The 13,806-nt window shown below is 36.9% G+C and overlaps 1 protein-coding gene across 1 annotated transcript in view; it reads left to right on the plus strand.

Moving 5' to 3' along the window:
* Nucleotides 1-13,806, plus strand: part of brinp2 (bone morphogenetic protein/retinoic acid inducible neural-specific 2) — a 218,505-nt gene that overhangs the window by 137,131 nt on the left and 67,568 nt on the right. Inside the window, exon 5 of the mRNA XM_041992672.1 lies at nucleotides 10,435-10,540. Within this exon, the coding sequence (XP_041848606.1) occupies nucleotides 10,435-10,540 (106 nt within the window). The remainder of the gene's footprint in view (nucleotides 1-10,434; nucleotides 10,541-13,806) is intronic.

A 13,806-nucleotide genomic window follows, 5' to 3' on the forward strand; every position in this document is an offset into this window, starting at 1 on the left:
GTAATATAATACATATTGTAGCTGACTGCATGCCATCTGGAATGGGTTACAATGTGCTTTCCTGTGGGTTTGTATGCAACTGGATCACATGCTGATTTAAAATACCAGTTTCCCTAAAGAAAAAAATAAAAATGTTTATTTCCGAACAGAGTGCCTTAGGGAGTCAGATTTTAAGTGGTTTAAGCAAACTTTTAAAGAACACAAGGCATCTTCATGGTTTTGTGCTCCCAAAGTGTACCTGCACACTCAGCACTCGTCTGTTATCATTATTCCCCTAAAATCCACCACTAGGCTTTAATTGGAAAAAAGACACAGCTATGTTGAAAATCCACAAAAGGAAAGGAAAAAAGAAAATGCGTGTTATGCCCTCTGCTTTGTGTTGCCTTACCTTGTTTCAATCTCTTTCTGATTTGAATAAAAACATAACCAAGCGAAGCCTTCTTCACTTCAGAACAGATCTGCTGGCTTTCCTGTGGTGACAGCAGGTGTGTGGGCGTGTGGACCGTGCTTTCATGCTTCAACTTAAATTGCGAATCTGATTTAAATGAGTAATCGGTCAAGTGTCAAGTTTGCATGTACCTCGAACACAGTGGCTCATTTCCAAGAGCAATCGCTAAAATCACGGTATGCAGAGGTGAGATTGGCTCTCGGACCATTTATGTTGCCAAGAGTCACTTGAAAATGGAGCATGAAGTACTCGATTGCTCTCCCACAAAGCCTTGAATGGTTAAGCACAATGAACAGGGAGCACAAAGGGTCTCCTAGACTCAAGAATGAATAGCTCATACCTTAGAAAAAATTTTGATTTTTATAAGAAAATGAAATTTTATGTTAAAGACTGAAAGAGATCGATCACACTTTCATAAAGGGAACCTAAGTGAAAACAACAAGAAAAACTCAACAGTGCAGACTGGACTCTCAGTTAAAAAGGGACTAAATGTTGTTAAGGTAACACATGTTGACAAGGTCATCAGCGAAAACTGCAACTTTAATATGAGAGAAAAATAACAATGAATTATTTTGCTTAATGAAGTGTGCTCCGTATAAATGCTTAATCTTGCCACTATAGAGAGTGGAAAACAACATTATCTGCTTTGTTTGAATTAATTATGAGTTGCGATGCTGCTTGGTTTGATATACAGCATTTGTGTGAGTGGAGCGAGGCTAATGAGTGACTGGTGCACTGAAACAATCAGTCATCTTTTGCAAAGAAGTCTGTGGCAACACATTAATAAGTTAGCAGCAACTGTTTAGATCTATTTTCACATCAGTTAGTCTCTTTTGGCTCTCCTCAGTGATAAAGCTCTGAAATACAAATTTCAAATGTGCGCTGCTTCTCATCCATATTACACAGCACATCTTTACTCAAAGTGTGACATTATTGGAATTCTGAAGATTTATTGGGAAAAACTGGAGCTTTCTTGACACAGTGGGGATAAATTATTAATCATATTGATGAAATGTAAGCAGAATGATGAAGTTTAATCAGAGTTTAGGAGCTGCAAAACAGTTGTGGTAAGTACCTAAAATTAATAGAGCTTCATACGATACCATAATAAATGAGGAGATTTTAGTTACATGAGATCACAGCAAGTCAAAGTTTATTTGTCCTGCCATGTAATTTTGTGAATTAGTGGAAAAGTAGAGGAGCACAACACCCTGTGGTTTTTCTTTCGTGATACTTCAGGTGTGAGCTTAAGTGTGTATATGACTTCCAAGAAAGTGAGAGCTCTTATAACCATACCCGACTAATCAAGTCAAGCACTTAAATATTAAAACATTCTTATACATTCGCTCATACTGTAAACCAAACATAACTAACTCCAGACCTCTTGGGCCAGTGTCTTACAGGCTTTAGATGTTTCCCTGCTGCAACTCAAATATCTAAACCAACTTGACACTGACCCTGCTGAGTAGCCAAGTTCGGAGGGATTTAAGCACCTCCATGATCCTGAGAGCTGTGTTGTCAGGGGCATAAGCCTCTAGTAGGGTCTCCCAAGACAAATTAATCTCAGGTGAGGGATCAGACTGACAGCAATTCAAAAACCTTAAAGGAAAGAGAGTTAGCTGGCCCTAAAAAGGGGAAACCAGAGTATCATTCTACAGCGAGGCCTGGAGGGAAAGCTTGTCTGCAACCATATGGTGGCTGAGCCTTGGCTCTTGGAGCTTGGTTGGGCTCAGCCTAAAGAAAGCTTTGGATTCCGCCTTTAAGTGGGCTCACCGCCTGTGGTGAGGAAATTTGAGGTTGATATAGTATGAGCTTATTCCCAGAGCAAAACTGGTTCTTAGGACCAGAGGAGACCCAGAAGAGACTGACTTACTTTCTTTCTCTTTCTTTCTTTCTTTCTTTCTTTTAATTTTTTTGCAGTAAAAAAAATATCAAAATGTAACCATCAGTGAAAAATAAAATCTTTTACAATCTCTTGCATCTTTCTTATGCTGTCTGGCACTCCTCTCAAACTTATATAAACTTATGTGTGAAGCAGTGCAGTGAAGTTTCCTATTTGATATTTTGGCAGCCATATCTGGTCATTTTCATTCCTACCTCTCACTCTGACTACAGCGGCAACACTGTGAGTCTGCGATGTAAATAAATATATTTATTTTTATTTTTTAAGATGAAAATAAGTAGTAGTTACTAACTCCAGCTAGTTAACAGCAAACACTTGGTTATTACTGATAAAGTAGGCATTCCCTGTTTGACAAATAAAACAGTTGCTTGCCTTGTTTAGTTAAAATCTTAGCTTGATGTTAACTTCTGTTATTGTTGGTTAGTTCTAAAAAGACCAGTTTGCCCTCTAGCTGTTTTCAATAAAAATCAAAAACCTTAATCATTATCACTCCATCAGCTCTGTGACCTGTATACAGACTAAGACTTTGCTTGGAAAGCAAATTTTGATTAAATGCAGGATTTTTAAAGCACTGTTTTTTTTCTGTAATTAATTAATCGTAATTAATATGTTAAAGTCCCACCTCGAATAGAAATATATATTGAAATGAATGAAGACAAAAAGTAATGACTAATAAAATAATTATAAAATAAAATTAATGTTCGTAGAAATGATGGATTAATACATTTTAGGTCTTTCATACTCACCTGAAGCCTTAGTGATTTCTGCCAACTACTTAAAAAAAAAAAAAAAACTGTTTCTGTGTGTTTCTGCAAGGGCATAGAATATGAAGAAATTTTCTAAGAAGCATGAGTAACACCATCTGTCAGCAGCAAGGACATGCCAATGACTCTTTCAAAATCTATTAAAAAGTAAATGGCCTTCCCATCGGTGCCACCTTAATCTGATATTAAATTAAGGAGAGTGAAACACTTAAAGCAGAGATCTAATGCTGCCCCAGAGATGTCCTGTGCCAGCAAAGATGGAGGCAAGCTCAAGAGACAAAAACTAAAGGAAACACTCAGCCAAAATTACAACCAAAACGCTGTTGATGTCAGTTGGAACCATGGATGCCTTCTGGTGATACAGAGCTTGTTTATCTACGTGGTGGCCCCAAATAGAGCAAGTAACATTTAAAGAGGGCAAATGTTTGCGGGTTTAACATGCCCATTTAGAAGCTCATGCAGACAGCTTAACTCTAGTGTTACATGATAAGTTTCTATATTTATGTCGGGTCACTGTCTAAAGCCAAAGATGGTCACTGAAATTAAGAGGTGTAGAATTTTGGACTTCAGATTTGTGATCAAAATAAATATAATTGCAGATTTCCCAAAATAAAATATGCAATTTAGACATGAACAAAGAAATCTATGATTCTGAATGAATTAAATGAGATTTCAGTTTGCTAAATTTGGGTCTGTGCCTTGCAGATGCTGCATAACGTAGAGACTTTTCCTCTATGGTGTCATCCACTGATTTTTGGACTTACTTTTTTAAATTAGTCACAAAGTTTTTTTAATCACGAAGTTAGATCTGCTGCACTTGCTGTTTTTTTTTTTTATTTTGTTTTTTTTTTTGTTTTTTGTTTTTTTCTGATGTGGTCCAGTTCAGAAAATTTTAACAAAGCCCCATTAAATACAAATTAAAGCTAGAGTCAAGAGGACAAACTTGATAAGGAATTTTTAACTAAGCTCCCAAAGATTTCAGGACTAAGAGACTTCTGGCAACCACAGGAGTCGCCCCCTGCTGGCCACTTGATGTAAAGTAGGCTTAAAACAGCTTTGTCTTTATTTCTTAATTTACTTTTAAGACTAATTTATGTAGTTTTTACACTCTTAGATGAATATAGAGAAGTAGGTGATAAATTAACTGAATCAGTTTGTTAACGATTTAGTTTCAAATGCAGGCATAAGGAAACTACAAAAAACATTTACATTTATGTCATTCAGCAGATGCTTTTATCCAAAGCGACTTACAGTAGTTAGGCAGTAGTGTTAAAGTTCTTGCCTAACCTAATGTTAAGAAAACAATAAGGCTTTTTAAAAAGGAGGAAAACTAACCTAAATACAGAACAAAATACTGACCCAAACCACAGACAACACAGTTGATGGAATAAATTCAGCTTCAGTTTACAGTGAGGATCTAAAATAAAAAAATAAAAAAAACATGGCAGCATTTCTTAAATGCTAAAACTACCTTTTTATTCATGGTAGCTTGTGATATTTAAAAACAAAAACTAAGATTTTTGTTTTATTTACAATGTTTCCAACTTTACTAATGCTGGAATTTTCTGTTTCTTCTCAAGCTAACGCCGGTAGAAAATAAACAGTATATTGACAGTAGTGTGAATCAGCCTCTGAGGGATCAGGTGTCTTGCAGTGGAATAACCAGGTAGCTTTGATTATATTGGTGCTAATGCTAATACTAATGCTCCAACAGCCAGTGTGGAAACAATAACTGGATTCACAGAGAAGGGTCCATCTGGTGATTTACTTCGGTAAACAGGTTTTCCCATAAACCTGATAAGAATAGAAGCCATAACCAAGCTGTACTTAGCGACAGCTGTGGTTTCCATATGTGTAACAGATTTCTGGTAAAAGGTTTGTGATAAAACTTAGAAAAAATATGTTAAAAGATAAAAAAATTCTATCACAAGAATTTAAACACAGCATATGCCAATATTAACAGCGTTGAAGATTAGCAGAGACCAACCATGTGTATAGGCAAGAATGTAAACAGTGATTTATTTCACCTTTTTTTCATAAGTGTTAATATTTAAACATTACATAATAATACATCATAATAAAATTTAAAAATCACTGAACTAAAATGCATGTGAACTGCTTTACTAGCCAGTAATGACAAGAATAGAATATTTTTTTATGTGCTGAACACTGACAGGCAGATAAATAACCCTGTTATTTTCTGTTTTTTCTCACCACTTACAAACACCCTGTGATTTTACACACCTGTCTACGCACAAATTCACACACATAAAACAACCAGCAAACTCCCACACAGAGAACATCTTCCTAAATGAGGATGTCTAGTATGCAAACCACCCGCCTTGCTTTGTTCTTCTGCATGAACCTGTCGCCCAAGAGGAAGCAACACTGAGTGGGATGGACTTGACCTGTGTCTTTACACCTCAGAGCCTTGTATAACTGCAGCACTGTGAGGGAGGGGGCATCAAAACACATCACTTTCATTTCAACTTTTAATGTAAAAGAATCTCAGTTGCACTCAGACAGCAGCTCTGTGAGAGGAAAAAAAAAGAGACCTTCTGTAATGTCTGCATGAAATCTGCTGTCTGGCATTAGGAGAGGAACTGACTGTGTAATAAGAGCTGATATTTTTACCACAGCTCTGCATTTGTTAAGAGCCAAAATCAGCAGGAGAACTTCACACAGACACAGACATGTAAATTCTCTATTAAAGCTCAGTATGTTCTTATAAGAAGCATTTAGGTTTAATATGTTTCTTCTCCTGAAAAACTTTTTGCACAGAAGTTCAACACTTTGCTGTAACTCAAAATCAAATATGATGATTTCATGTAAATAAATAATGGATGTAGACATATGTATTAGAGGTACCCACAAATTATGTTTTGGTACGTAGCTTGGTTTTAAGGTCACAGTTCGGTGATTTTTCGTCCAGTAAGGGAACAAATGCAAAACATGAAACTGTTTAACTTTTGTGTAAACAATAACATGTTTAATAATATTTAAAATTAAACCAAAAACACTTCCTGTTTTTTTTTCCTTTCGTTTGACGGATAACTTCTCCAGCTCTCTCTTGCTTATTTACTTTAGAGGCATCGCATCTTGTGGTGAGACTGAGAGTTGTTGGTGATTCAAAGTTAGTCATCCCCCGGGTTGTCCCCTTCTATCTTAACGACCAAAGCATTTGCCTGGTTTTCCTGTTGGCAAGCGGTGCCTCTGCATGTAACCGGGATTTTTATGTTGCAACAATCACAGAAAAATCCTGGTAAGACTGTTTAAGAATGAAGATTAATTTAGTTTTTATAGGATTATCTGAAGTTTGAAAATAAAATACTGAAAGCCTTATTCTTATATAGGATGTGAATTGCATAAATTCACTTAAAGCCATAAACACATTCCCTCCTCTCAACTTAAATAAAAGTTTTTTTAAATCATAAAATATACTACTCATGTTTGAATAATGTACTCTATTTAAAAAGCATAAAAAAAAAGGTCTTGGCTGGACGGCTCCTGGGAGTTTAAAACAAAAAGGAGAGGCGGGGGTGGCAGCTCTCAGGTGGATTGTTATTGAAGTTCTTCACAGTAGCAGCTAAAAATCCCAGTGTGTATTCAGTGGAACAGCTGAAAGCTCACATGCTTTTATGGCTCTTACAAAGAGAGCATATTAAGTGCTGAGTGAAAAAATGTCTAGGCCTCGCAGTTCTAAAATGTGACAGCACAAATCACAGCATGAAAAAAGAGGAAAGGTAAATTAAATTGTTGTGTTATATGGAATTAAATGTATCCTGTTGTTGTTGGTGACCTTAATTGTTGCAGCAAAACTTTACACCCTCTGTGACTAACTTTACGTTCACTCACACTTGACGATGCTGAATTAAATGTGCACAAAGAAGGGATTTTGTTCCACAAAAAAATCAACGAGATGCAACAGTTTGAGTTTCTTACATTTTAAAGGCGTTATTATCTGCGCCCATGTCTGTGGCTTAAACAACAACCCAAAGTGACCTCTTAGCCTTTGCCTAATCTTGTTTTGCTGCTCAGTTATATCTTGCTTATCTTTTTCCATCTCAACAATCTCTCCCCCTACTTATTTTTCAAGATGTTTGGGAGATGTTTCAGATGTGTATCTTTCATAAAGCTTTGAAGGGTAACTTCCATGTCTTTTGATAATGCAATCTTAATTCAAGCAGACTGTGAAGATGTGGGGAAAAAGGATGTTTTAAGGACACTAAATGTGAACACGATGAATCCTTTTTTAAATTTAGCTAAGAAATCGTCTAACCAGAGGCAATGTCCATCCCTTTATTTTTGGAAGTTTACTTATACTATATATATATATGTATATATATATTAATGCACTTTTTTATATACTTGCTTTTTTATTCCTCTTGCTCCTTCACTTTGTTTATAGTATGAACTTTTTCTCTGTTTTCTCCACTTTTGTTTTATTTTTCTGTTTGCTCCTTTTACTTCTTGTCAATCAGGAGTTATCAGTAGTGCATTATATAATATTGTTAATGTATTTTCCATGGTGTTTTTTTGAGGATGATTAACACCCAGGTCATATGTTTGAGCTAAAATAGAAATAGTTTCTCAGCCTTTGTAATGGATATTTTAAGGACATCAGACTCCAGCAGTAATTTTGGGGGGATTTTATTTGGCTGTATGGAAGCTGAATAACAATGTAGGAATGAGTGTGTGAGGATGTTATAAAACCAAAATAGTGTAGAGAAAAGAAACAGAAAATGAAAAAAACTGTTGTGGGATATTCAATATTCTAATGTCTGTATATTAATAGGAGTCCTATTCTTAAGTCTATCCATTGGGTTTCAAACATAGAGTGAATTTTACTTAATTCAACATTCATCCAGTCTTTTTACGTGTACCTAAATTTAGGTGAAAAGTTAAAACATTATGGCAAAACTATGGCAAATTATTTCAGTGAGATGCATGTGTCATCAAATATTTCAGAGACAAAGGAAAAGCAGCAACATCCAGAACTGACTGGGTTAAATCTGCAACACTGAGCGATATAACAAGCACTGGCTCCAAAATACTACATATAGGTTTATTTATAAGGACTGTACACCTAGCTTCAACCTTGTAAGGGTGGTTAAAATTTATTCCAGGTGTAATATTACACATATATCAAATTCAGTGCAGAGAAAAATAATATTTAATGGGGTGGCCTAATGAGGTGAGGCCATCAGATCTTTTCCACCTTCCTGATAACTTGTAGTGATTAGGGGTTAGCAGGGTAGCTCAGGTGCAGGATCCTGACTCTATAGAGCCTGAAAGTCATTGTTGCAGCTTGCCCAGACCAGAATCCTTACTCATCTTGCTGAAACTTTAAACTCTCTGCAGGTATCTGATGTTTAATCTAATTAATCACACCAGGGTCTGCTGCATTTTCATATGTAAATTAGCAAATATTAGCATGGTAATTATTTCTCTACCAGGTATCCCCACGTTGTCTGATTGTAGGTGGCTGATGGTAGCACTTAGCTGCATATGATATTAAGCTTTTGACAGGGTGGTTCACTTATTTCACTTTTTTTCAGCAAGTGCAACTGACATATAAAAAACTGTTCTTGATTAATGCTTGAATTTTTCAAAATGGCACTAATATAGTCATCGACTTTTTATCGTTAAAAATTCAGATTCTTTTTAACCGAAAAGAGTGACTTGGTGGCGTAGAATAGTCAAACATGGTTTCTATTGTAACCACACATCAATATTCCACACATAGTGTGTATATTGAACATACTGGACAGTGGTAAAACTGGTCAGAGTGTGAATTGATCTGTAATAAACTGTGACATGAAGTAAAGTACTCAAAAACACAAGGGGTTCAGATTTTTTTTTAATATTGAATATATACAATTTGTCATCTGCACTATACATGATGAAGCAGCTATTTGAAGCAAAAGGTAGTAAACATGGTAGAATGTGAGCTGGATAGAGGCTCCATCTTCTTTACATTTTTCTACGATGTAAAAAATAAATATCTTCATCTAACATTTGTTTTTAATTAAGAACAAAAACGTGAAATAAATACATGGTTCTCAGTTATATAGTGTCTTTGATCATTGTTTAAGTTCTACAAAGTACTTTCCGATGTTTTTTTAGATTTACCCATTAACACACACTCACACACTTAAACAGTACTTCATATTTAAAATATGCACCGTTCTGTATGTGTACAATATGTGTGCTTCTTATCTATACATCATGTGGACACCGTCTATATGGAGGATAACTTCTGTGCCATGACCATAAAAGTATCATATAATAGGGTGGGAAGGAACAATGGTCATCTAATATGTCTTTGGATAAAATCCTATTAATGAGTCCAGGGGCCAGAAGCTCGTACAGGTTTCCTATTATCATGATAATCATTAAAAAAAACTATTTGCACAGTTACTTGAGGAGATATCTGATATGGTTTAAAAAGCTTCAGCAAAAGCATGACCTTGTAGTTTTTGTGTGTTTTTTAGGGTTTAAAGTTAAGGTAAAATTAGGATTTTTTTTTTTTTTAACAAATTGGATTAACTGCCTGTTGACTCTTACAAAAGGTAAAACTCTGAAATGAACAGTTTTATTTTTGACAAAAACCTTGAAGTAACATACAGTTATGGACATTAAATAGGAATATCACTGAATCCATAAATTATATGAACAGTTAAGATGAAATAGGAGAGCTCTTGCTTTGATCCAAGCTTTGTACCGTTAATATGAGCATAAGAGGCAATGGTTCTACATCAGACCCAAGTATTTTGGATCAAATTTCTCCCAAACATTGGTGAGACAGAGTAAAAGGCATTAGCAAATGTTTCGATTTAAGTTTAATTTTTCAGTTTGATTTTTTAAAAAAAATTATTTTAAGACACATTCATGACAAGCTACAAAATAAAGAACAAAAAGAGAAAAAAACACATCAGGGCTTCTTAAGGTACATTTCTCTTAATGCAACCTTCCTTTAGTTTTGCACATTCAGCGTTCCCTAATAGACACCCACATGTCTCTTCCTCATGTTTGTCATCGTCCTCTCTTCCTTTCATCATTCTCCATGTGACAGCCTGTCCATCACAGCCAGCTGTGACTGCAGGATGAGTGAAGCAAACATGCAGGTAGTTTTCTCTGCTGTCAGAGGGCTGTGCCACATCCAGCCTTCCGCCTACTGTCACACCTGCCAAGTGCTATGTACTCAACTACCAGAGACAGGAACAAACATCTCCTTCATTCATAGGTGATGTGGGATGAAAACATATATACGGTGTGTACATAAGAGAAAACAGATCTGTCCTTTCTCTGTTTCCTAGGTAACGGAAACAAGGACGGGCCCTCTCGGCTGCAGTAACTATGACAGCTTGGACTCGGTTAGCTCAGTGTTGGTCCACAGCCCGGAAAATAAGATCCACCTAAAGGGTAAGGCCTGAAACTTGAACAAACACACGCATTCTCTCACACACATTAATCTTTGATTCATGCACACACACACACCCACCCACAGCTCTAAAGAAAAGATCCACTTATGGGATCGGATTTTCTTACATGCACAGCTGGACACACACACAGCCTGCACATGCGTCCACCCGCCTGCCAATCCTCTCACCTCCTGTGTGTTGCGGTTGGCCTGGATGACCCTTTACTTTACGGTGCGGTAGTTTATATGTCTGTTTTTGCCTGACTGGCTTTCATTCTCATGGGGAATCTGTTATCTTATCTGACTGTAGATGGACTGTGTCAGGCCACGCTGACCTTAGTCTAACCCCTCCAGCACTCATGGAGCGCTCAGCACACAAGTAAGGCTGAGGTGGGAATACATGGAATGGCCTTACTGCTTCATTATCCTCATCACTGAATTCTCAGCAAATGATTTGGGGTGGGAGACAGCTGTGGGATCAGAAATCTTCTACTTCACATTTAATCACTTGGTAAAACAAAGAAGGAGCATTCTGTAATATGAGTGTAAAATCTACATAGTGTATGAATAAGGTCCTGTATATATCACGTAAATCCCAGTAAAATTCAGACGTGTTCATACTAAAGATGTTTAACTGATAAAAGTATTATAGGTTCTTGAATTAAAATCTAATCCATGATAAAGCTTCAGAAGGAAAATGAAACATGTATAAGCAGGCAACGGTGTATCAGCTGAGTTGCAAAGTTAATTTGTGAAAACATCCGGCTGTCTTTAAAGATTCAGGTCGTTTGGCTTGCTCCCAAATGGCCCCTCATTTATTATCACTCAGAGCTTCAGTTTTAGCCTGATTTTGCAGTTATGATTGATTTGTGTCACGAATCAGCAAACTGGACCACAAATAAATTTGAGCTGAGGAATAGGTGAGAATAGTTTTATTGAGGTGATGTGAACTTCAGCAGGGAAATCAGGTCTGGTTTGTGCAGTCAGCTTAGCCTGCAGGTGGAAGAACTCAGGTGAGGATCCCGCCAGTATAAACAGGAATGTACGAAAAATATTGTTCACGTACCAGCGGCGGGGATGGAAACCAACAGGATGGTTTTCAGGAACCGTGAGGCTGTGATAGTAGCTTCTGCCGGGGCTGTGGGAACTGCAGAACCAGAAAGATAGTTAGTTGCTCTGATAATGACAAAGGGGGTGATCCAGGCTGAATAAGATCCTCGGGAATCCTCCAGAGGTCTCCAATGGCCAGGGGCAAATCCGTAATCCAAATTCCAAATCCTGGGGACAGTCCAAGGGTCAGAGTACCGGGCAGAATGAATCACAGGCAGAATCAACAGACAGGGAGCAGGCAGAATCGGGTTTTCCAGGTCGAAATACTGGTCAATGATCAGAGGCAGAGTTGCAGGGTTTTACCAGACAGGGAGCAGGCTGAGTCGGGAAATCCAGGTCCAAAAAACGGGTCACAGGTCAGATATCAGATAAGCAGGCAGGAGAGAAGGGCTGGAAGCGTACAAGGAAAAAACCAAGACGATCTGGCAGAGAAGAGTTGTCACAGACAGGTATATATGGAGCCCAGACCAGGTGGAGCGCATCAGTAATCAGCAGAGTTGGAGAGAGAATACATTCAGGGGTGGCTGGGAAAACTCAGCGCTGATCATGCACTGTGACAGATTTGTGTTAGTGAACCTTTTTTAATTCAGTGTTTTCACAAAAGCTTTATTTTGATTCTTGTTTTCATTAAAAAATAAGTTGCTATTTGATGTTTTAATCAAACCTTTACATTAAAATAAAACACAGAACCACATCAAACAAATAAATGAAATAAAGCACAAAGTCTTAACATCATGACACTTCAGATTATTTAATTTCAACACTTTTTCCAGACACACTTTTAAATTTAATCCATCCCTCTGTCGCTTTGTACCTGGCCTGCACCACTGCACTTCCTGTCTTCCGAGAGTTTTTCCCACTTCCTTCTTTCCCACAGGTCTAGTCTTCTCTTGCATAAGATTGGCTTCATGGTGTGAACACCAAAATAGAGTCCCGACTCTTCTGATGATTCTACTTTCCTTGACGGGATTCGTTTTTTCATGTTTATTACAAAAAATAGACTCTTAGAGCCAGCTTGTTCATGAACAACACATCACTTGTCAAAACAAGGACGTGTTCTGTTGCGGAGTTGTTGAAGTGCAGTGAAGAGAAAAGTGCTGCTGAACCAGTAATCCGGCTCCATCCTGCTGTTTTTCCTCTGAAGAGTAAACTTATTATTGCATATTAAACTCTCATGTTACACTAGTAAAGACTTTCTTTTGTATTTCATGTAAAAAAAAAAAAAGATTTCCTACTGGATTTTTGTAAAGAAGCAACAAAAGGATTGTTTATCTTATTTATTTGGAGATAATTAATCCTTATCTTAATGTATTTAGAGTCTTAATTTACAGATTGTTGCATTTCACACTTTCAAATAAATGACCTGATCCAACTTTTTTTTAAAAAAAGCTTTGTGCTATTGCAAACTTCCCTTTTGTTTCTACTTCCTGTTTGGTTAAATGTATAAAGTACCTTGGTGTGCAATTGGCTCATTTTGTGGCTTGGCATATCCTCTGTGAATGCTATTAGGGTTAGCAGTCATTCACTCTGGGTGAACTAAAGTCTTGCCTTGCTGAACTGAATCCCAAGTCTTCTGCTACTCTAGCCTTAGATTTCCTTTCTAGCTTAGCAAGTGAGCTCACCCCGTCTGCCCAAGAAACAACAGTGGAATTTCTAAGTAAACAACAAACTGAAACAATTTACTTTGACAGTCATGCAAACACATTTTTTTAGAAAGAGATTGAGCACGTACAGTAAGTCTCGGGAACAAACACTTCCACTGTTAGTTACCATCTATTATTCAATCAGTTTGAAGCAGCAAACTGTCAACCTCATGCATCACTGACATTTTGGTGCCAATGACTGAATATTGATGGAGACCAACTTGCCTTTGATCAGTACTTGGACGTTTTTGAATATATTCACTTAATTATTTATGTGGCCATATTATTCAATTACTTGCCTTGTTTCTTAATGCTTATATTATTCAGAAATTAAAAGGGTTATTTAGTCATAGAGTTATCCTGGCAAGACAGTACGAAAACATCACAGTGGCTTGTTTGATAAGTTTCCCTTAATCATTAACTTAATTTTTAATGCAGCCCTATTTACTAATATAGCATATTCCCAGCTGCTTGCATAGCAGGGAACAATAATAGTCACAGAAACACAGCCTGTT

This window comes from Melanotaenia boesemani, chromosome 8, assembly GCF_017639745.1.
Source record: "Melanotaenia boesemani isolate fMelBoe1 chromosome 8, fMelBoe1.pri, whole genome shotgun sequence".
Lineage (NCBI taxonomy): Eukaryota > Metazoa > Chordata > Actinopteri > Atheriniformes > Melanotaeniidae > Melanotaenia > Melanotaenia boesemani.